At 54.7% G+C, this 23,519-nt stretch overlaps 2 protein-coding genes across 3 annotated transcripts; one reads left to right on the forward strand and one right to left on the reverse strand.

Annotated features, from left to right (window-relative positions):
* Positions 1-5,616, forward strand: SLC39A5 (solute carrier family 39 member 5). The gene is given in 12 exon segments (XM_039865685.1): positions 1-118; positions 1,200-1,554; positions 2,056-2,239; positions 2,985-3,147; positions 3,313-3,482; positions 3,701-3,832; positions 4,199-4,295; positions 4,383-4,553; positions 4,723-4,803; positions 4,913-5,032; positions 5,035-5,102; positions 5,356-5,616. Coding segments are annotated over 11 exon segments (1,614 nt in total). The 5' UTR covers positions 1-118; positions 1,200-1,270; the 3' UTR covers positions 5,500-5,616.
* Positions 5,577-22,486, reverse strand: ANKRD52 (ankyrin repeat domain 52). 2 transcript variants are annotated; one of them, XM_039865673.1, is made up of 28 exons: positions 22,351-22,486; positions 21,956-22,039; positions 21,411-21,489; positions 21,138-21,208; positions 19,946-20,146; positions 19,327-19,414; positions 19,048-19,190; positions 18,570-18,782; positions 18,197-18,275; positions 17,765-17,879; positions 17,493-17,575; positions 17,269-17,386; positions 16,998-17,066; positions 16,675-16,815; positions 16,514-16,594; positions 15,201-15,312; positions 14,926-14,997; positions 14,437-14,638; positions 14,108-14,195; positions 13,912-14,029; positions 13,105-13,324; positions 12,835-12,922; positions 12,655-12,738; positions 12,410-12,555; positions 12,119-12,201; positions 11,857-11,939; positions 11,579-11,670; positions 5,577-11,176 (listed from the first exon to the last, which is right to left on the reverse strand). In XM_039865673.1, the coding sequence occupies exons 1-28, from the start codon at positions 22,375-22,377 to the stop codon at positions 10,926-10,928; spliced, it is 3,231 nt and encodes a 1,076-aa protein (XP_039721607.1). In that variant the 5' UTR covers positions 22,378-22,486; the 3' UTR covers positions 5,577-10,925. The 2 variants fall into 2 exon arrangements, with proteins under 2 accessions (XP_039721607.1, XP_039721606.1); XM_039865672.1 differs by having other exon boundaries at positions 7,592-11,176; positions 21,138-21,229; positions 22,351-22,485.
* Between the last annotated feature and the right edge of the window lie 1,033 nt (positions 22,487-23,519).

The raw sequence follows: 23,519 nt of genomic DNA on the forward strand, positions 1-23,519 counted from the left end.
CCCTGCTCCCTCCCTGCAGGTGACCCTTGCCCGCGGGCCTACCTACCCCCCCTCCTCACAGCTGGAACCAAGAAGGCTGTGTCCCCCTTCCTCTGGGCGTCCTGTCTCCTGCTGTCAGGTAATACCAACTTCAGCCCCTGAACCAATCACCCCAATCAGATTGTGCTCCCCTGATCTTAAGCCAGGTGGGACACTTGAGGGAGCCCAGATACTTCTTTCATCTTCCCACCAGAGCTTCCTCTTTCTTGGTCATCGATTCTGAGCTCTGGCTCTTATTCTCTGGTGTGAAAAATTGCTAAAAACAATATTTTCCCATGCATCTGGGGTTGCCACTTCTCTGCGTCTTCACACTCCTCTCCGGCTTAGGGACACCTGGGTCCAAATTCCTCAGAGAATGTGGGGATAAGGGTGGAGATGAATGAAGCCTAGTGCCAGAAGTAAGGTAGGTGGGGTAGGAATATAAGCAGGGAAACACTAAAATGGGACCAAGTGGGTTAGGGAGTGGATTATTTAGAAGAAAAGGCTAGACCCAGATTCTCCTTAGCCATGTGGCTTTTCCAGGGACAGAGGGTGGCCCCTCCCTACTGGGGGCCCCCCCAGCAGAGACTGACCTTTGACCCCTACCCAAGAAACCAGTGAACCATTAACTCCTCTCCCCAGTGAGCCTTCCCACACTTGCCCCACCCCCTGACCCCGCCCCAAGGCAGGTGGGCTGGGGGGAGGGGGCTTGTCCATCCCAGCCTTCCATCTGACGTGGCCTCCACTCCACCTGGGCACCTGGAGGCTGAGCCTGGCTCTCCTACCTGACTCAGGAACCTCTTAGCGTCCACAGCAAGGCTTGACAGGGACCTGAGGTGACGGAGCGGAGCTCTTATGCTACCAGTAGGGGGGAAGTTCTGGGGATTGAGGGGGGATAAAGAGATGGGGAAAGGTTGAGGGGTGGGGTTTAGGGGACAGGGAATGGACTGTCAGCTCTGGATTAAGTGAGGGCAGCACTCTGGTCACGGAACCTATTCTAGGAGCTGGCAAATGAAAAGAGAGGTTGTTTCAGGAGGAGGCAATGGGGAAGGAAGAAGGAGGCTAGAGTGGGAGGTGCTGCTGGATTTAAGGTGGGGACTCTACCAGGAGTGAGGAATCCCTTCTGGCCCTGAGCTAGACAGAAGGGCAGGAACCCCACTCCTTCTTCCTTGTTCTTCCAGGGCACAGTCCTCAGAATGTTCCAGGGGGAATAGAAGCTGGAACCAGAGCCTCTGACCAGTTTCCCCCAGTAATGGGGCTCCCAGTGAGTCATCTGCTAGCTGGCCTGTGTATATGTGTGGCCTTGGGCTGGGGAGAGGGCTCAGCCCCCAACCTGGGCCCTGCTGAGCAGGAGCAGAACCATTACTTGGCCCAGTTGTTCGGCCTATACGGGGAAAATGGCACACTGACTGCAGGGGGTCTTGCAAGGCTTCTCCACAGCCTGGGGCTAGGCCGAGTCCAGGGGCTGCGCCTGGGACACCACGGGCCTCCAGCTGGTCGGGCTGCACCCCCAGCTGGAGACAATTCCACGCACAGGTACTAAACCCTTCTCCTACCCTAAAATCTCACATCCCAGTTCTTCTCAGTGTTTAGATCAGTCTCCAGTTGCCTAAATTTCCTGGCTCCTAAAATCAGATTCCAGGGATTAGAAAATTTCAGTACCTGATTCCTTGTATCTCTTCAAGGCACTTTTTGCTTCTACTGCCTTCTAATTCTCTCCTCTTCCAAATCCCTGGGCCCTTCAATTCCTTGCTCTCAATCCCAACAATGCTCAATGTCTCCAGGCTGACTTGGCTCCCAATTTGTAGCATTTTTGGCTATTCCCTTGCCCCTGTTTCCTCTCACCCCCATGGCTCCCATTCCTATAAACTGACAATTCTTAGATCCTCCCAGGGATCTGACATTCCATTCTGGGTCCCAGTAACTGCAGCCAGAGGCAAGTCATTCCTTTTCCACTAAGCTCCCTGGCAGCCTCTCAAGGAAGTTTCCCAGAGAACATGAGCAAGTCTGACTTGCTATCCCACCCATCCATTCCAGGCCACAGAACCCTGAGTTGAGTGTGGATGTCTGGGCTGAGCTGCCTCTGGATCCCTCCGGGTGGGGTGACCTGGAGGAACCAAAGGCCCCACCACCACCCCATGGGCCAGCCCCTTCGGGCCTGGACCTATTTCACAGGCTTCTGCTGCTGGACCATTCATTGGCTGACCATCTGAATGAGGATGTGAGTCTGATGATCTCTGGAGAGGGAGAAGGAGCCATGAGATTTGGATTAGCATGAAATATTTAAAGTCAGTAATTAATAGTTATTTAAAAAAAAAAATCCAGATGTGGTCTTAGGGTATGTTATTCCAATATGAAAAATGTTCCCTCTGGGCGTAGAGCAGATAAGCCACACCTAGAACTCCAAGACCTAGTTTATGGGTCACACTTGGCAAAGCAAAGAAACCAGAGAAGCAGCCCAGGGTAAGCTGAGACTTGCAGGGAGCTGACAGCTGTCTTCATCTAGAAAGACAATTAACTTGTTCCACGTGCACCAGACGGCAGCCCAAAGCTAACTCTGAAACAGGCCTGGTGAGAGTGAGCACCCCATCGGAGGCAGCATTCAAGCGAAGGCTGGATAAACATGTGACAGGGCTATTGAGAGAAAGGTCGATGGCATTTCAGGTTCTCTTCCCTTCTAAGATTCTAGACTCCTTGTTGTCCAAGCAACTCCATGACCAAATCAATGAAATCATCAGGTGCTTGGGATATGGTAGTAATGTTCACTAGCACCCAATCTGCATTAAACTATTTGCGTTGGGTTGAATAATCATTAATAATGAATACACACTTATTATTATACGTACCTTTCCCCAGGCCCTGATGCACTGGGGACCCTGGGAGAGACCCAGCAGTCCATGCAAAATGGAAGGGCAGACATTACCTATCTGAGTCACAGTTCAATGTATGACTCCTAACTCCCCTAGTGTCTGAATGGCTCCCAGCTGCTGGTCAATTTTGGCCTGAGCCCTGCTGCTCCTCTGACCCCTCATCAGTTCGCTCTGCTGTGCCCAGCCCTGCTTTATCAGATTGACAGCCGTGTCTGCATCCAGGCCCTGGCCCCAAATCCCCCAGGGGATCTACTGTCTGGTCAGTGGGTGAGAGTGGGTGGCGGAGCACTCTGAACCCTGGTAGGGAGTGGGACCCATGCCAAGAAAGGGGTTTCACTGGGGTTCTGCCTCCCCTTGCAGCATATCTTTGCCTCTGAGCCCCACCCCCTCAGCCCCAGCCTAACTTCAGCCCGATTTTCCCCAGCCCTGGTTCATAGTGCCCTGGCAGTCCTGCTGCTCAGCCTCCCTGCTCCCCTCTCCCTGCTGCTGCTGCGGCTCCTGGGATCTCGTCTATTGCGGCCCCTGTTGGGCTTCCTGGGGGCCCTGGCCGTGGGCACTCTTTGTGGGGATGCGCTGCTACACCTGCTGCCGCATGTACGTGGAGCCCCTTCCTTGTTCCCCTGCCACTCCCCGCCACAGAGAGCCCCCTCATATCCAAGGTGTTCCCAGTCATAGGGTATCCCCTCCCTCTCTGTCAGCCCACAGCTGCCTTCTAGCAGAGTATGAGTGAAGACTTGCCACTTCCCACCCAGGAGGGGGATGTTGTCCGGTGCAGGGTCTTCTGGGGTCTGCCCTCACCTCCTCTCTGTCAGGCACAAGGAGGGAAGCATGCCGGACCTAGTGGGCAACCAGAGGAAGACCTGGGTCCAGGGCTGTCAGTGCTCGGCGGTCTCTTCCTGCTCTTCATGCTGGAGAACGTGCTACAGCACCGAGGGCTCAGGCCAGTGAGTGACTCCCTTTTTTCCTCCTTCTGCCGAGACCAGAGTCCTAGCCAAGAACTGGCCACAGGAGCCAGGAGGTGAGGGGCCGAGTGTGCTCCTGGCTCTGCCATTTGCTTGACTCGAGGCCCTGACCACTACCAGGGAGTGGGTAGGGATCCCTCAGTATAGACCCAGGAATGGCCTCCTCTCTGGAGTTCAAGGCAACAAGAAACAAGGAGGTGCAAGCCTGGGAAGAGAGTAGAGGCCAAAAAAACACCCCAAGTGCCAGAAACAGAACCAGGTGTTCATTTTCCCAGCCAGTAGTGTGGCCTCTCCTTAGACTGCAGCGCTGCTGCCTCCTCTACCGGGAGGGATACCCTCCTATTTCAGAGATGCTGCAGGCGCAAAAGAAAAGATCTTGGAACACCAAACCTGGACCCAGAGGATGGCAGTGGGATGGCACTTCAGCCCCTACCGGCAGCTCCAGGTGACTAGAGGAGAAAATGAAGAGTAGGGTCCCGGCTCCCATTCTCACTTGCAGCCACCAACATGGTCCTTGTCCTTCTTCCTGCAGATCCAGGGGCTCAGGGCCACAGGGAGCAGGATAGCCAGTCCCCAACAGCCCCAGCCCCTCCTGGGCACCAAGCTCACAGTCACGGACATCAGGGTGGCAGTGATGCCAATATAACATGGATGGTCCTCCTGGGAGATGGTCTACACAACCTCACTGATGGGCTGGCCATAGGTGAGGTGGGGGGATGGGGGAAGGCAGGTCAGAGGCTTCTAGTTATTGGCTAGGGCTAGCAGTGGGCTAACAGGAAGTGGGAAGATGAGAGGACCAGAGCGGGAATGTAGGCCCCTGGCCTGGAGAGAGCTTTCTTCCAGACTGCTCACCTCCAGTCCTGTCAACCCAGGTGCTGCCTTCTCTGATGGCTTCTCCAGTGGCTTCAGCACCACCCTAGCGGTCTTCTGCCATGAGCTGCCCCATGAACTGGGTAGGAATGGCAGAAGTGGGGCTGGGGTGGAACTTGGAGGCTGGTAGGTAACACGGGTGAGGGGCAACCCTGGCTTAGTCCCTCCTATCCTATTCTCTCTTCCCAACAGGTGATTACGCAATGCTGCTCCGGGCAGGGCTGCCCTTTCGGCGGCTGCTGCTGCTAAGCCTGGTGTCTGGAGCTCTGGGACTGGGGGGTGCAGCTCTGGGGGTGGGGCTCAGTTTGGGCCCTGTCCCCTCACTCCCTGGGTGTTTGGGATCACTGCTGGGGTCTTCCTCTATGTGGCCCTTGTGGACATGGTGAGGTGTGGGGTGATGAGGAGAAAACACGGGAAGGGGGGAGGCGGGGTGTGGAGGAGGGAAGTATCAATCCCCCCATTTCCATCGCTGGCCACTGGGAAGTGTGCTGGACCACAGGGCCACAGGGCCACAGGGCCTAAGAAACAACAGGCTGGAAGTGTTTGGGCAGGGGCTGCTGATACTTCCTGATACTTTCCTCTCATGTTTTGGGGATAGAAACAAGGTCGAGATCCTGACATTCTTTTTCTTTCAGCTACCAGCCCTTCTTCGTCCTCCTGAGCCCCTCCCTACGCTCGAGGTGCTACTGCAGGGGCTGGGGCTGCTGCTGGGGAGCAGCCTCATGCTCACCATAGCTCTGCTGGAGGAGCAGCTACAGCCCCCGGTCTCTGATGGCTGATGGGGGCCAGTGGAAAGGCGTCCAGCTTGCCCTTCCTTCCCCCCAACCACAGGAATGGAGGCGGGACACAGGGCCAGTAGGAGCAATAGGATTTTAATAAACAGAACCCATCCCAAAGCCATGACTATGACAGTTGTACTTGCACCAAAACAGCATAGAAAACCAGGATGTGGTGGGAGACGGGCTCAAAGCAGGTCAGGGGAGGACGTGAGTAGGGACCTGGAGAGTGCAGGGTGCATAATTCTGCAGGGAGAGCATTGTGCTTTAGCCCAGGGAGGAGGGGGAGGGGTGGGGCAATGCACTGAGGTCCCCACTTTTTCCTGCTGCCCTCAGCACCCTGGAAATACAGGCATCTGGGCAGATCTGCCCTTTATTGCTGCCCACCAGCATTAAACACCCCCGACCCCAACGCTAGCACCACAGGCGGATCTGGGGCAGGGAGAAGGGCAGGAAGGGGAAAATTGCTTAGAGAAAGATTCAACTAGAATCCAGTGAATTGTGCTCAGTTCTTTTTACTTCCTACAACCGAGTACATGGGTCACAGGGTGGAGGGTGCAAAAGGACATGGAACATGCCCCTCAGTGCCCCCAAAACACCTCTGCACACAGGATGGTGGTGTCTGCAGCATCACAGGTCATGCAGGGCATGGGGAACGGGAGGATCACACACACATAGACGCCCACGGCGGGTACCAGACAGAGAACACCCCTGATTATACACAGCTGTACACAGGGAACCCCCAGGTCCCCAACCCAACCCTCTCCCCTGTCTTGCCGTCCCCCAGGCAGGAGGAACTGTATTGCTTTGAGAGAGCCACCCTGGGGGCCGCTCTGCCAGGCACCCTCCCCTCCCACCCACCCCCATTTTGGCACATCTGCAAGACACGCGGCAGCGAGAGTAGGCACCCTCCCTCCCAGGCTTCTGTGGCTTGGAATTGAGGAAGGGAGTAGGAGACAATCTCCATCTTTCCCCCCTAGCCCTTCCCAAAACAAACCCCTAAACCACTCCAGCCATAACCCACCCCACCCCCAAACACACACATACAAAGCTGAGCTATCCAGGAATACAGGGAACAAGGAGATTGTCTGGGACGGGAGCGGAGGCCATGGGAGAAAAAGGACTGGAAGCAGACCCCACCCTGGTGTGGGGGTAAGACTGGCACAACAGCTACTTTAGTGCAATTGGAGAGGGTGCCCAGAGTGAGGGATGAAGATGGGAGGGGAAGGCTCTCCCCAATTTCCCTGGGGGCAAAGCCAGGCTCCCCAGGGAAGGGGCCTAGCAGGAGTGAGTGCGGGCCAAGGGCGGATCCTCTCATCACCCGCCACCCTCTGCCCTCCCAGATGCAGTGACAGTGTCCTCCTCACACCCAAGTGGGCAACAGCAGCCTCGGAATCAGTACCTTCAAGTAATTCATAGAGCAGACCCTCCCCACCCCAGCTTCCTCTCATCTCTGGGATTTGGTCACTTCTCTAGGGGTTGGGTTGGGAGGTGGGAGTCCTCAAGTCAGCCCCTTCCCTCTCTACCTCCCTCTTCCCAGACCACTGGGCTTGGTCCTCAAATATTCCTCACATCCGCCCTTGCCCAACATGGGTCAAGGCCGTGGAGGGCTGGAGCCATCACAATGGGGGGAAGGGGCTCCTTTGCCCTCCTCCTTACAAGGTAAGGTTCAAACTAGGCAGGATGGGGCCCCACAGTGGTTTGCCCCAGGAGGAGGGTTTCTGGGCTAGGGTCTGTAAGGCTATTTTCCTTTGCGGTGGGAAGGGGAGGCGGGGCATGAACACTGGGTGTGGGGAGAGGGTGAAGAATGGTGGAGAGGAAAGGAGGAAGGGGCCTCCCTGCTGGAGCACAGTCACTGGAGTCATTCAGACAAAGAAACACGCATGTGCACAAGATCCAGAGCGTGTCTGCTCCCAGCCCCTCTAGCCTGGCCTCACCCCACCTCTCAGGGCCCCTTCCAAGACCCCAGAGAAGGTTTTGGGGGTACAGCTGCAGAACCGTTCGCTCTGGCCCTACGTGCCCCCAGCCTCTTCTCCCCTTCTAGGTCTAGGGAGTAAGAAGGTGCTTGGGTGGGCAGACAGCGGTGGAAACAGTATTGAGTTTTCCTTTGGTTACATATTGAAGGCAAAGGTGAGCTGGACTTACAGTCAAACGGATAGGGATGAGGAAGGAAGAGGGGCCATGGCTGGGGCTGGAGAGGGAGGTGGGCCCTCCTCAGCCCCTCCACCCCAAGGAACACATGTCTAAGTGGGGTGGCAGTCCCTCAGTCTCATCTCTCCCACCCCCACAGCACCAAACAAAAGGAGAAGCCCCCTCCCCCAGGGGCTGCTCCCCACCCCAACCTGGGCTGTACATTCAGTGGTTTTCAGCAGTCCTATGGCTCAGGGGGCCAGGGGATGGGGGAGGTGGCCCATCAGTCTCAGCTGGACAGTGGCAGTGACCTGGGTCTGTTGGTCCATCCTGGGACCCACAGTTTGTGCCATTTGTTTTTCTGAAGGATAGTACACAACCCTACCAAAGCCACCGCCCAATCAGAAACGTATGCCCCAAAAATCAGAAACTAAAAACTGGCTCTTTTCATCTCGCCCTCTGATTCACACATCTGTTTCCCTGTCTCCTATGTAGCCCTCGCTGTCTCCTTTGCTGGGACCTGGGGCGGCTCCCAGGGTCCTCACTTGAAATAGGCTTTTTCTCAAAAGTGCTTATTAACTTGAAGCAAGTGCTTTAGAGCTGCGGTGGGAGAGGGGAAGGGAAAGAGGGCAGGTTAAGGGAAGGAGAGGTTTCCTCCCCACCCTACCCCCTGAAGATTGGGGGGCATTCTGCCTGTTTTACTTCTCCACACCCGTTTAAGTCAAAGAGGTTTAAAAAAATATTAACATTAAAATAAATATGCAGTGGCCATGAGAATGGTCAAAATGCTTCAAAAAACACTAGGGGCTGGAGAACCCGGGGGTAGGGTGTGGGATTTCCTTTGGCATAAGGAAAGGAGGCTGCTTGTCTTCCAGGCCTCCTCACAGTCACATGAGGAGGGACAGAGGAGGCCCCACCTACTCAGCACTGCTGACAGGTATGCTGAAGGGGCAGCAGGGAGTGGGCAGCCACCGGAAATCTCATCTAGCAAAACAATGGGGCTCACGACAAATACTCCAATTCTTCCTGTCATTGCCAAACGTTGATAAAGGAGAACACGACTGGTACCCCAAGAGTCTTCTCTGGAGGTCCCAACTTCCTGTTCCCCTGCCCCCCACCACCTAATTCCCAGCACCAAAATGAGAGGGAGGGGGTGGAATGGGAAGATTCCAGGAAGAGAATCGAAGTTTGGGGGCAAGCTCTGCAAAACCAGCAGGATGGGGGATGGGGGGTGGGGGGCTGCAGCCCTTAAGAGAGGTCACATTGATTGTCATACAGGGGAGGACAGAGTGTGAAGGGAGGTGGGCAAGAGGGCGTCTCAAGGCCCTTTGGCTTTGAAAACAAAAATAAAAACTAAAAAGCTGCACAATCCTTCTTACCAGTAATGGTCATCAGGAAGCTTTGAAATGGTTTAGGAACTGAGGGGTGGGGAAAGCAAGACACACAGAGAGGATAAAAAGGGCCATGACAAAAAAAAAAATAATAATAATAAGGACTTGGACAAACACCCCAGGCATTAGGGAACCAGCATGAGGTATGGTTAAGGGTATCTGTTAGGGAGGGAGGGGCCCTGGGATGGCCCCTCTTCCCTCAGCCCACCCTCGGCAAGGGTGGCAAGATTTGCAGGGGCCACAAGTGAAAAATGGGTAAGACTGTGAATAAAGCAAGTGTGGGTAGGGGCAGGAGACTGAGGGATCCCTTGCGGGGAGACCCTCTTCTGTGTAAACGAAGCCTGTCCAGTTCTCAGGGGACAATACTGATGGCAGCCAAACTGGGCAAGGATGCACTGTGGGGGTGGAGGGGGCATGACCTCTATTCAAGTTCTGTGTCTTGGCCCCGGGCTGAGGTATTGAGTGTGAGGAAGGGAACACTGGGATACGGGAGTGGGAGCGGGTCCAACTGTCCAGGAGGCTTAGCTAGGAGCTGGATGGACAGGGCATTTGAAGGGACCAGGGCCAAATTCAATGCTACATTTAGAGAAAAAACTGCCCCCACCCGGGCCCAGTTTGGCTTTTGGGTTGCCACTTTGAGGAATCTTCTCAGTGCAGCCCCTAGTTCAACCCCATCTCTCCCTGCTGCTGGGAAGGCAGGGACCAAGCCGCAGTGTCTGTTGGATGCTCCTTAGATCAGAGCTTCATCCTCACACTGGAGGGGAAGCCTGGGTCCCTAGTAGCCACAGTCCCTAGTCTGCCCTGCCCCTCCCACCATCTTTGGCTTCAGATCAGGAGTGACTGGGGGCAGTGGGTACTCTTGGACATAATGGAAGGTGGTGGCAGACAGGGAGCAGAGAGGAACTATGGAGTTGGGGGGCACAGGAGGAAGAACATGGTCCCTCTCTCCACACACATGCAAACACATGCCTGAAACACATAGGACATACTAGGGCTGTGGTTTTGAAATGCGCGGGAAATTAATTTGTTTCTTCCCTTAAAGGATAAAATGCTTACTTAAAAATTCATGACAAGCCTCAGAGTTAAGGGAGAGGAGAGCCAGGGAGGGAACGGCCAGAGGCTCTGCCCTCCCAAAAGAAGATAAAAGAAAGAAGCGAGGTTAAAGTGCGTGGTTAGGGGGCCAGGCCAGGAAAGCAGAGAGGGGCAGGCTGTGGGGGCAGAACCAGCCCTTGATTTGCATATGAGGAGCCAGGGGAGAGTACAGGATTGGGGCCCAGGTACAGTAGTTGCTGCTTCAAGTGTTTTGCATTTGAACTTTAGGGGTGATGGGGTACAGAAGTGGGGGTAAAGCTCCAGGCCCCAGTGCTAAATACCCTCCCCCCTTGTCCACTAGCTGCCCCTGAAGGGGGAGGGGGACACCCCCAGAGTGCTCACACAGTACCAGAAATTAAGGCTTCTCACTGCTGCGGGGATGGAGGAGCCGGCCGAGCAGGGAGGCAGTGATGGGTATGGAAGAAGAGGGGATCTGCCTGGCAGGAGGGGCAGGGGGACACAGAGAGGAGAGTCAGAGGGAAGAGGTTGGGGAGCTGGCAGCAGAAAGGGGGAACTGAGAGATGGGGTAAAAGAGAAGAGGAACCAGGCATTTAGCAATCATTTTGGGACACTTGGCAGAAGGGGCTGCCCTTGGGGTACCAAGGGCCTGGGGTGCTCCCTGTCAGTCCCAGACCCCTGCCAGGCCGGGATGGTGTGGCAAAGGGGTGAGCGGCTGCTCCCCAGTGCTTTTTTTCCCCCCTCCGCCCTCCAACCCAGTCGTGTTCTCCTTTAAAGTGCCCTAAATGTATAGACTTTTTCTAAATAAATAGAATAAGATATCAAGCCACCAGTAGGGAGAGGGACACTGGAAGGGGGCTACTCAGAGTAGCAGCCATCTAGCCCAATGGCGCCGTGCCGCTCCTGGCTGTAGGGGCAGGAGGCCCCGTGGGGCAGGGCCCCACAGCCACCCACCGTCTTGGCTGCTGCGATGCCGCAGTTCTTGAGCAAGCTGAAGCTGAAAGGACTAACGGCGTCCTTGGGTGGGAAAGGCTTCATGGTGGAAAGGATCAAGGCCAGGCAGTCTGCCACGTCTTTGTTGGGAGCGCAGGCCAGTGCTGGAGTGTGACCTGCAGGGCAAGGGGGAGAACTAAGGTCCTGTATCCCTGAGTCCCCATTCACCTTCTCTGGGGTCCTGAGCTCTCTTATCTGTGGAGGGAGCCAAGGCAGGCCAGAAATTGAGGTCCATAAGGGCCTAGGCAGGCTGACAGACAGACTGCTGAAGTGTGGGGCCAAGGGCGGAACACGGGCAACAGGACACTGAGGGGTACAGAGGATCTCCCTGATGACCCTGCTGGCTCCACCTAGTTCTGGAAGACTCCCTTCAGAGACTCTAACATGTCGGTGTTGGGTCCCTGTTCTGAAGAGTTCCCTTGGGAAGAATACCCAGTTTATAACAAGTTTAAGTCACCTCCTAAAGAATGTCCCTGACCCCAAACCCAAGAGGGATGGGGGCTCCAGACCCCACCCACCTTCTTCATCCACAGCCAGCACTGTGGCCCCACGACTCAGCAGGGCCTGTACCACAGAAGCTAGACCATTCCGGGCAGCAATGTGGAGTGGCCTTGGAAGAAAGGGAAGAGAAGGAGCATGAAGTCAGTGGGAGGCCAAGTTGACCTTCTACCCCCAGCCAGAGTAGCAAGGGCACTAAGCAAACACTGTGAGCTCCAGAGAGCCCCTGGAATGCAGGTGGCTCTTTCTTCACCCACCTGCCTCCCCCAGCCAGGAGCCCCCTTCCCTGGGCACTCACATCTGCAGCGCACTGTTGGTAGCATTGATAAGGCCAAGGTCTTGGGTTTCTGCCAGGATCATGAGAGCACATTTCTCATGGCCCTGAGGGAGAGGAACAGAGAGTGGAGATTTGTGAAGTAGAAGCATGGCAGGCCATAGAGGAGGAGTTAGGGAGTGTGGCAGCGGGAGACAAAGAAGTATCCCACCTCCTATCAAGCCCGTCCCAGCCCTCTTCAAGCTCTGCCCTATGCAGCCCTCATCACTACCACTCCAGGCAGTACCTTGCTACAAGCCAAGTGGAGGGCAGTGTTCTTGTTCTCGTCCAGCACAGTAAGGTCTGCCTTCCCTCGATACAGCAGAAATTCTATAAGAGAAAGGGGACAGAGAGGGACTGACACCTCCCCGCAAGAACATTTGGGTTCTCCACCCTCCTATCTGCATATACTTTGCATCCCATCTTCAGAGGGTAAAGCACCCAAAACCGCCAGTTTCCTGAACCCTACAAGCAGGGCTGACCCATCTTGCAAAAACCCAAGGGAAGCTCCTCCCTTCCATACACAGCCCCTACACACCCACAGCAGCGGTCTGCCCGTTCTCAGCCGCCATCATGAGCGCAGTGCGGCCAGTATGGTCAGTGGCGTTCACCTCGGCCTGATGCTGCAGTAGCATCCGGAGCCCAGAGACATTGTCCGCGAAGGCAGCGGCGTGAAGAGGGGTCCTACGGGGAGGTCAAGGCAGAGTGAGATAGGGAAGGCTCTTCCACTTAAGCATAAAGAGGCCAGAGAAACACAGGTTTCTCCCGCCTTCTGCCACTCACCGTCCTTTGGCATCTCGGCTGTTCACAATCTTGGCACCCAGAGCTCCCAGCAGCATCTCTGTGGTGCTGTCCTGGTTATTAATTCTGGGGGAAGAGGATGGCTCAGCAGGAGGGGCAAGGGAATTGGACTGCCCAAGTCACAGACCCTTGAGCGTGGCTGAGGTGTAGGAAGTGACTTACACTGCACAGTGCAAAGGAGTGAAGGGGTTTCCTTCCAGGTATGAAAATGGGCTGTGTTCAAGTAACAACTCCAGACAATCTTCATGTCCTGGATATGAAGAAGAATGGTGATGGAGAGAAATGACAGTAAGGTACCCTACATCTGTCCTGTCCCACCTCCTGACACTCCATTCCACTCCCAGATCCAGATCAAACCAGGTCCCTCCCTCAACCCACTGGTCCTCAGTCTCTGTGCATATTCCTGTGCTTGCAAAGGCTCCAGACTTGTACCAGTGTAGGAGGCCCAGTGCATGGGCGAGTATCCGCTGTAATCCACCCCAGCATCCAGGGGGTCTGTGGAAAGGGCGGCCTGCAGCAGGGTTCGCAGGACTGCAGTGTGGCCACAGGCCGAGGCCAGGTGAATGGGTGTGCGGCCCTTGAAGTCTCGGCACAGCACAAATGCATCATGGTCCAGCAGGGCAGCCAGGCAATCCTCACAGCCAGTCACTGCCTGTGGGTGACATGGGGGTGGAGAGTGGAGGTGAGGAGCCACTCCCTTTCCAATGGCCAGTCACTGGGGCTGGCACAGGAGTAAGAACCACATCCAGGGCTCCCATCCTAGTCTTTACAATGATTCTAAGTGTTAGAGATCAGCATCAACTTTCTCCACTCTCTATGTACAATCAGGATGGTGAGAGTGAATCCTAGTGCTCTGGAGTGGGAAATAATGCAGAGTAAGGAGACTAAGGGATAAAAGAATCTTGTGGGATGAGGGGGAGGCAGCTTTAGGACAGGTGATAGTGAAGAAGGACCAAGGTAGTGGCATCATTATCCAATGGGACAGGGATAGCAGAGTATTTTGGGGTAGTCTGGGGGCGTGTATAGGTGGCTGCATGTGATTACAAAGCAAGGTAATCAGGGAAATCAGCTGCAGATGTCAGGTAAGTCATCCTGGAGCAAATGCAGTGAAATCCTATAAGACCCTGGGCACAAAATCCTGGCCCACCTGCTGGACAATCTGATGTCCTACTGTTGGTGAGTCCTGTGCTCCCACATCCAGGCCTGGCTCTGAGCAACCCGACCCAGGAGCTCACTCACCCCACGGTGGAGGGCAGTGCGGCCCCGGAGGTCAGCAGCATCAGCTGTGGATCCTTTCTCTAGCAGCAGATGTACACAGTCCACATGGCCATTCATGATGGCCAGCATCAGTGGGGTTCTACAGAGGGGGCAGAAGAAAGGTTGAGGGCCTGGCAGGAACGGAAAATCCTGCACCCCACCCCTGGCCCACACTCACTGTCCATAGGCATCTATGACATCTGTGATGTCAGCTCGTTCCCCACTGTCAATCAGCAAGTGCAGGGAATCAGTGTGGCCAGAGGCAGCTAGAAGGAAAGGGGGCCTGTGTCAGGGCATGGTCAAAGGGAAGGAGGCCAGGTCCAGGCTAAATGGTTCGAGGGTGGAGATTATGGGGCAAGGGTATAGGAAGCTACGAACCAGGACATGATGTTTCCATCCTCCTCACCCCACTTCCTCTCAACCCCAATCCCATTCAGGAAGGATTGAGGACCAGTCTCCAAGGCCTGGCGTGGCAATGGGAGGGAGCAGCCTAAAGGGCATACGAACCAGCAGCGTGCAGGGGTGTCCACTTGCGCTTGCGCTCCTTGATGAGGGCAGAGGCGCCGTGGGCCGTAAGCACCTCCACACACTCAGTAGAGCCTCGCTCAGTGGCCAGGAAGAGCGCGGTCCGGCCCTTGTGGTCCCTTACATCCAGGTTCACCAGCGTCTCAGCCAGTGTCTTCAGGGCTTCACAGTGACCGTTGTAGGCCTGGTAGGGGGATGGTACAGGCAACCAATGGATATCGCTCGGGACACTGCCCCACTCTGCTCTTGGGGCCCACGGGGAAATTTCAGGCAGCAGCCCTCCCCACGAGCTCCTCAGGCCCCTCAGGCTCTTAACACGCACTATCCCCCTCCCCTCTCTAGGTCACTGCCTGCTTGCCATGTCCCTGCAAGAAGGCAGAAGCCAAGGACAGAGTCACAAGTGCGTGTACCTATGTGTGGACCTGGGGCAGGTAGGGACAAGGCAGGCAAAAGGAAAAAGCTGAGACTCACAGCTAAGTGCAAAGGGCTGACTGGAATGGTGCTCTCCACATCCTCCAGGCAGTTAAAGGACATTTCTAAGAGCTGCAATGGACAGGGCAGGAGATGCTAAGGTTTGAGAACTCCCAAGATATTACCCCTGCTCCTCATCCACAGTAAGCCCGAGTCCCTGGATCTAAAGACCACATTTAATTCAGTCATCCCTTGGTCCCAGAATCCACAAAGACAAAGGTAGACTGTGTGCCCTGCCCCTGCCTCCCCTATCCCAGGCTAGATCCCAGACATACCAGTTCGAGGTTCTGTCTGTTGCCATAGGCGGCTGCATAGTGCACAGCTGTGTAGCCCTGCCTGTCCCGCAGGGAGGGGTCTGCACCATTATCCAGTAAGAACTCCAGACAGCTGGGGGCAGAAGCAGACTGTGAGGCGGGGACAGGCCCAGTCCTGGAGGCCACAGTTCTGGGAGAAGGAGAGGAGAGGGGCAAGGGAGCCCCTCCAGGCCTAGCTGGCCGACACTCAGCCTGCTCTAGGTAGGCTAACTCCTGCCCTTTTGACCCTAGCTCCAGATCCACCCCTCTGCCAGGTCTGCCGGGAACCACTCTGGCTTCAATGCCTTCCTTTATCCTTTGAACACTCTCCGAGAGAACCTAGAGTGCAAGTGCCAGTTACCAACCTCCTGCTGATTGACACTCTCCCCTCATCTCCAGGCACGCTGATCCCCTGCCTGAAATGCCTTCTCCTCTCAGCCCAACTGAAGTCTACTCATTTCAAGCTTGGCCCCTGCATCCCCTTCTCTGGGAGGCCTTCCCCAATCTTCCCAGGTAGGTGCCTCCTGCTCTGTATTCCCTTGGCACCATTCTTATAGCTTAGTAGTACTTGTACTAATAGTGATGATACAGTACTTAGCACTTGCTATGTTTCAAGCACTGTTCTTCTAGGTACTTCATGTGCATTTAATCGTGTAATCCTCATAATGATCCTATGAGGTAGATACCAGTCTTATCCCTACTATGGTTGAGGAAACTGAGGGACAGAGAGATTAAGTTACTTGCCAAAGGTCACAGAGCTGAGCCTCTTGGATTGTAAGTACTTGTTTTTTAAAAACTGAACCTTTTATTTAAGAATAATCTTAGGTTTAGAGAAAAACTGTGACGATAGTACAGAGCTCCCAAATATTCTGTACCCAGTTTCTCCTATTATTAACATCTTACATTAGAATGTTTAAGTCCCCTTTCAGGTATCTTTCAAAAAGCAGAAATTTGGGGTAATTCATTTTTTATCCTTAGTACCTAGAACAGTACTTGGTATCTAATAAGTAATTACTCAATTGATGCTTGTAGAATAAACACATGATTTTGTATTTGGTTTTCCTGATCCTCTCAAGAAACCATCCATTCCTTGAGGGAAGGAACTAAGCCTCATACTTTTGTCTTTATTCACAATGCTTAGTCCAGGACTAAGTTGAGAGTGCTCCAAACACTGCTGGCTGACCGACAACACGGCAGCAGAAGTGTGGTGGTGGGATTCACAATGGGTGTGAGAATGAGGACCAGAGTTGGCACTGCTGGGCAAGAGCAACCCAGGGGTCTTCTCAGCTACTCACAAGAAGGCCTCCTTCCTACGGGACTCCTTCAGTGGCTCATCCTCTTCAGCATCGTGGCTCGAAGATGAGTGGGGTTCCGCTCTGTGGGAGGGAGAATGAAGAAATCAGAGGAAGGCTCAGGGAGGTGAGTGGGGTTGAGAGGCCCAAAGTGGGAGTCTCACCTCCTGTAGGTGTCGGAGGCGGCAGCATAGTGGAGGGGAGAGCAGCCTTTACAGTCAGCCTCATTGACGCCTGCCCCAGCAGTTACCAGTGTTACAGCACACTGGTAGCTGCCGTTGGCGGCTGCATAGTGCAGTGGGGTCCTGGAAAGAAGTGGAGGAGGGAGGGCAGAAGAATCAGGGACAGATCCAAATGCACTCAGATGTGCAGCCAAAAGCTGCTCTGTAATATTCTCCTCACTTAGTCTCCAACTCCCCACCCCTCATTCTATCATTTCTCTCTCTAATCAGACAATCCCTATGTACACCCCTGCACATCAACACACCTTCCAAATTTGTCTCTTCTCCTCAAGTCAGCTCCACTGCTCAACAGCAAATTAAGACATTCAACATTCCTAAAAAGGAAGATGAGGTTTAAGAGAGCCTCAAGGAGAAGCCACAGGCACAGGGAGGGGCTAAGGAAGGATGGAACTAGACAGCCCCTTCTACTGTGACTGCTCTCACTGTGAGAAGGGGAGAGATTTGGGCAGGAAAAAGAGGGGCCGACCCTTGCCCAATTCTCTTCTCAAGATCTGCAGGAGAGGGAAGAGAACTCACCCTCCAGAAGCAGCAGCATGAAGACAGGTGCGGCCAAGGTTATCAGGCGTATTGATGTCAAACCCAGCTGAAAGCACGTGTTCATTGCTGAGTGAAGATACAATGCTGTACAGCTGACCTGCAGGGCCAGAACAGCCAGAGATCCCATCTGAGGGTGCTGAGCAGAGAGGAAAGGCCTCTGCAACACTATACACCTGCCCAACCCGCAATCGGTCAGCACATACCTGAGGAAAGAAGCTTACGACAACAGTCAGAGAATCCAAAGAGAACAGCTAAGTGCAAGGGGAACATGTCGTGGATGCCGCGCCTGGGGGAGAAGTTGGGTCTCAGCCTTTGGGTCAAGGATGGACCAGTTAAGAGACCTCTTTTCAGTGGCCCATCATCAGCCTAGGAGATCGTGAGCTTCCCTTTGGCAAGTTTCTTCGTGCCTCCATGTTTGATGTGATCTGTACAGATCTGAGGCAGCCTAGAAGTGGGGCCAGGGGTCCTGACTCACCGGGCGGTATCTGCGCCATTGGTCATAAGGGTGCTGATGAGCAGCTCGTGTCCATAGCGAGCGGCCACGTGCAGTGGCGTGTTCCCAAATTTGTCAGCACAATCAATCTCGCTGCCTGAGGGGGATGAACACACATACAAACTCAGACTGACCTTAGGCTTCAGACCACTCACAACAGTTAGCTACGTTCTGAGTGCTCAGTACATGCCAGCTGCCAGGATAAGGATGTGTTATCTACATCTGTTATCTTGTTCATAAGCCTTAAGGGATGGGGCAGGCAGAGCAGGGCCATTTCCATAGGTGCTTAGCTCAGAGCTCCAAGTACTCATCCCAATGAAGATAGGGTGGGAGGTGGAATAAGGAAGAAAAGCGGTTTCTAAAGATGAGTTCTCTAGGGGAAGGGAAGGGAGCACAAAGTCCCTGAGGCCATACCATTCTGGATGAGGATCTGGGAGCGGGTGAAACGGCCATGGATGGCAGCCATGTGCAGAGGACTTTTCCCTTCTTTGCTCTGTGGAAACATGTTTTTTGTTTGGTTGGTTGGTTGGTTGGTTGGTTGGCTGGTTGTTTTTCAGGGCAAAGCAGAGAATGCCCTGTTCCCCCTTCCAAAGGACACATCTCTGAGGATGGCGTGGTCATACGGACATCTTCTTAGCCCACACTCCCTGGTCCCTGGCAAGATCTGCTCAACCCAGGCAGCAAGTGGACAACTCCCCAGAGAGTTATCTAGAGGGGAAGATATGGTCAGGACCCCCAGAGCCAGGCTCCTCTCCCCACTGGTCTCAGCCTCATTCCCTTCAGGCACCTGGTAGTTGACATCAGCCCCGTTATTGACCAGCAGCTCCAAGCAGAGAGCGCCATTGGTGGAGACTGCAGCCACATGTAGTGGCGTGAAGCCCTTGTCATTCGGCTGGTTGACATTGGCTCCTGCATTCACCAGCTCAATAGCCACAGCATCCTGGCCCAGGTAGCAAGCGATGTGTAAAGCTGTGTTTCCAAAAGCGTTGGGCTCATCGATCTGGATTTCCAGGGGTGAGGGTAAGGGGGTAAGGGAGGTATCAGTTTAAACAGACAGCCTAGAGAATCCCAACAACTGCCTCAGCCCCCTCAGGTCCTTGACCCAAAAGACCGAGGGCACTGTTACTTAAGGTAAGCATCATTCGGACCTTCTCATAACATCTTCCATGCCTCCCAAAACCACACCTTTATATCTAGATAACAGACTCTGACCTCCAACTCCCTGCCTTTTGTCCACCCACAACCCCCATGCTCAGCACTCTGACCTCGGCCCCCATCCGGAGCAGGTACTTCACCACTTCAATCTGACCACTGGCAGCAGCTGTATGGAGTAGCCCATAGCCCTTGCGATCCTTGCAGCCAAGGTCTGCTCCCCGTGCCACCAACAGTTTCAGGACCTCCAAATGCCCTGGGAAGAGGGGATGCTCTTAAGGAGGGTGAACTCCTAAGGCCCTGAGGGCCTCTTTTTGAAGGCTGCAACCCCCTCTTCTGCCCTAGGAATCCTAAATGTCAAACTCCTGCTCTTCCTGTGAATCCTGTCTCACCTAGAAAAGCTGCCCAGTGCAGAGGCTGACGCTCCTTTTTGTCACAGACATTTAGGCTGGCTCCCTTGTTGAGGAGTAGGTTCACCGTCTGTATCAAGATATGAAAGACACCTGTTCAAAGCCAGGTTCGTGCGTTCAATGTACCTACGAGCAGAGGCCTCAGCTCCCGAAAAGGCTGAAGCAACCTAATGTCTTTGCTCCTGAGCAGAACAATCTGGAGAACTAGAGGGAACAGAGGAAGCAGGTACTAAGGAGATCCTACACAGATATGGAAGTCTGAGAGAAACTCAAGTGAGTCTCTTCAGGTGATCTGATGGTTCTTAAACTATTTTGAAATGTCTTGAAAATGTATTGAAAGACATGGACTCTTACTTCAGAAAAAAGGCATATATGCGAACATTTTCCATGTGTCTCCACAGAGTTTACCACCCTCCTAAAGTTCAAGTCAAGAATTCTCATCTAATTTGACCACTTATTCGGCTCTTGAGCCCAAGTACTCACATAACCATCCAGGCTTTTTCTCCCTAGGCCTTAGGCCTGACAGCCCAGAAACCAGGGAAGGTGAGTAGGAAGGAAAGGGAAGGCACTAGGATAGACGTGAACTGACAGAGATCCTCACCTCTAGGTGCCCACTATGCACTGCGTGGTGCAGGGCACTGCGTCCGCTCCTGTCAGCCACGTTGAGGCTGCTCAACAGGGGTGCCAGAGCCTCGGCACACTTGGTGGCCCGGTTGGCGGCAGCCACGTGCAATGGTGTCTGCCACAGCTTGTCCCGGGCATTCACATCTGCTGAATGTGCCAGCAGCAGCCCCAGCACCTTCTGTTGAAGAGCAGGGGATAAGAGAGATGACAGAGGGGGAGCAGGAGGTAAACAATAGGAAACGAAGGAAAAAATAGGTCAGCATGGCACATGTGGCCCCATCTCACTCCTGCACATTTCTTTTTTCCAACATATCTGGCCTCTCGATACCTTCTTCTGGATCCTCTTGGAGCTTCAAATCTTCCCTACCTTGCTGAAGAAATCGTGGATTCCTTGCTCTTCCTTAAGCCACTTAGTATCGTACCTCAACCCAGACCCTGAAAATCTTCGCCCACACATATAGCCACTACCAAGCAAATCCATACATGTAGAGGATCCCAATCCCCTACCAGTTCTAGGAAAGATAAACAATCCTGTGACGTTAATGCCCCAAATGCCTTCCTTCAACCCTTCCATAGGCATCAAAAGCATTTTCATTACCTAGGTAAGCAAACAGATACTGGTTCCTCTCCAAAACCCAGGCTAAAATGGCCCTCCCCTTCCCTGGTGGCCGGAACCAGGGAAATGACTGTTTAACCAAGAGAGAAGTCTCCTTTTCTCACTCTCCAGGGTTGACAGACTGAACTGAGGGGCATGTTTGACTCCTATGCTGTCAACTTTCATGCAGATTGAGGGGCAGGGATGCAACAGATCACTACTCCCATCCCTCCATCACAAGGGAAAAAACCTCAGTGCCCAGAGTGGGATCAGACTCCAAGGTGGCCCCCCAGGGAGGGATGAGTCACTCAGGCCTGGCAGCAGGGCCCCCTGCAGTCTGCCAGCCCAGTGTTAAGCTCTTCCCTGACGTCACATCAGCTGGCACCACTCAGCTGGCAACACCCCCTTACCAGCCAGTTCTAGGGGTAAGAGGGAGGAGTCAAGGTCTGGTCTTCTCTCTACCCTAGGTTAGACCAGCTTGTAGTGCAGAGGACTAATGCTCTCCAACCCTTAACCTCCACCTTTAATCAACTTATCCTTTTTGGAAGAGTGAAAGGTGGTGGGAGACCTGTACCTCATTTCGGGAGGCAGCAGCACGATGAAGAGGGGTCAGCCACAGTGTGTCCTTAGCGTTGACATTAGCACCTGTGGGGATAAAATTTCCTCCTTTGAGGGGAGGTGAAGAAGAGGTAGGGAAGGAAGCCAGTAATCAGGCCAGGGAATCGGGATGGAGTTGTAGCCTCGCCTGGACCCAGCACCAGGGAATAATCCTTGGATACTGAAAAAAGAGACTCCTCCCCTCAGGTCCCCTCCCTAGGTGCCACACCTTCCAGCTCCCCACTTTCACCTGACATCAGTAGCAACTGGAGGATGGGGACATCGCCTACATAGGCAGCAGCATGCAGTGGGGTTCGCCTCTCTTGGTCCTGGGAAGGCAAAAAAGAGGAGCAACTGTGGGGGTGAACTATGGAGGACCTCAACCCAAGTCTTAGAGCCCCAGGTCTTTCCCCACAACCTCTTTCCATAGGTTCTGCAGCCTCCTAAATCCCAATCCTGGGTCAAAGCAAGGACCTAGGGAGGGTGGAGTCAGGGGGGTCAGGGCCAAGCAAGGGGCTAGTGAAACAATCTCCTTCCAAGAGGGGAGGAGGTGCTGCAGACACTGATGGTTCAAATGAGAACACCGTTTCTGGACATCCTCGGCCCCGCTGATCTGTGCTCAGAATCTAACCTGCTCTCCATCCCCAAAGGTAGAGTGGACGCCCATCCCGGGGTCGAAAGAGCTGTGGCTTCATCCGAACCGAGGAGAACACGGAGCCGCCCCGCTAGTTGGGAGGGGTCCAGAACACCAGGGCCCAGATTACCGGCTAGCCATCCTCCCTGATCTCAACTCACCAGCACATTGATGTTCTCCTTCTGCGAGAGGAGGGAACGCACTTCCTCCACATCTCGGCTAAAGATGGCCTGGACCAGGGGCGGCTGCAGGGAGAACCGGTGTTCAGGGAGCGGGCCGGAGCGGAACCCACAAGGGGGGGCAGGAAGACATCAGGTTTGAGGGGGGCGTCGCTAGAGGGGCTCTGCTCTAGGGTCCTGGCTGAAGGGGGTTCCTGCGGTGTCTCGCGGGTCGCCAGGCCCCCAAGGACACCGGCTCAGTTGAGGGGAGCGCGGGGTGGGGCGGGAACCGCGGAAGCCCGGGGCTCGGGCCCAGCCTAGGCCGCACATCCCCGGACTCGCGTGGCGGCAGCGCCGGGACCTGGAGAGAGGAAGCGGGAAAGGACAGGAGGACTGACCTGGTCCGTGATGCTGAGGATCCCCATGGCCCGGCCCGGGCTCCGTCCGCATCGAGCTCCCGGCGGCGGCGGCGGCGGCTCCACCGGGGACACGGGGCGGCCCAGGCGGCGGCTGCGGCGGCGGCTGCGGGGAGAGCGCGGCCCCGCCTACCGGGGGGCGGGCGAGCGGGAGCCCGTAGCGCTCCCTGGCGGCCGTCCTGGGCCCGGCTGCACGGCGCTTGCCGCGCAGCCCCCGGCCGCCGCGCCCTCCTCCTTGCCCTGGCGGCCCGAGCGGCCCCGGCTCCCCGACCTCACGCGCTGGTTACCCGGCTCCCCAGGCTGGCCGCACTGTGCTCTCTGCTCCAGTCTGGCGGCCCCGGGGTTCCTCCACAAGACTCTAGAGGCAACTCGGGCCTTGGCCCTGCGGTGCCTCCCGACCTGAGGACCAAATGGCTGTCCAAATTTCACCCAGCCCATAATGCCTCCGCAGGAGCTAACTCCTCCCGTCAGCGATAACGCACCCCAAAATCCCCCACAGACTTGGGGAAGCAGAGGCGTGGAGATGTGGGACAATAGCCTCAGAGAAAGAGAAGGCGCGTATCTCCACTGGCGGTGACATGAGTTAGGGTAGAAAGGAAAGCGCAAAAGTGCTCAAACTTCAGAAAGAAGTACCAAGAAGGACTCTTCTGCTGCAGAAAATCCCAACAAAGAGGCTAGGACGGCGGGCAGCTGAAGGCCTCCAAGGCCAACAGAAGGGGCATTTTTCGATTCCCTAAGTCTCTATTGCCAGGTTAAGGCGATAGAGTGGCGGCTACACTTTAAAAGGCTCAATGGTTTCTCCCCCACAAAAGGGTGGGAGTGCTTCCCCTCCTCCATGGAGAGGCCAGAGAGCAGCCAATCAGAGAAGTTCTAGATAGAGAGCATCCCAGCCCAGAAACGGAAAAAGGGAGGAAGAAAAGTGGATATGGAAAAATTGGTAAAAGTTATAAAAGGTGATTCAGAGTTCTGTTCAGAGCAACTCGGTAAGTGTGTTAAGAAGAGAACATATTTAGGAAGAAGTGTAGCATGTTGGTCCCCTGTCAAGGCACTGATATAAAAGCCCTGCCATGCTCTCCGACAATCTATGCCCCCTCATTGCTTTCAATATCTTGATTCCCACTGGAAATATACACTATACACTGGTACCAGTG

This window comes from Pteropus medius, unplaced genomic scaffold, assembly GCF_902729225.1.
Source record: "Pteropus medius unplaced genomic scaffold, Ma_sr-lr_union100, whole genome shotgun sequence".
NCBI classification, from domain to species: domain Eukaryota; kingdom Metazoa; phylum Chordata; class Mammalia; order Chiroptera; family Pteropodidae; genus Pteropus; species Pteropus medius.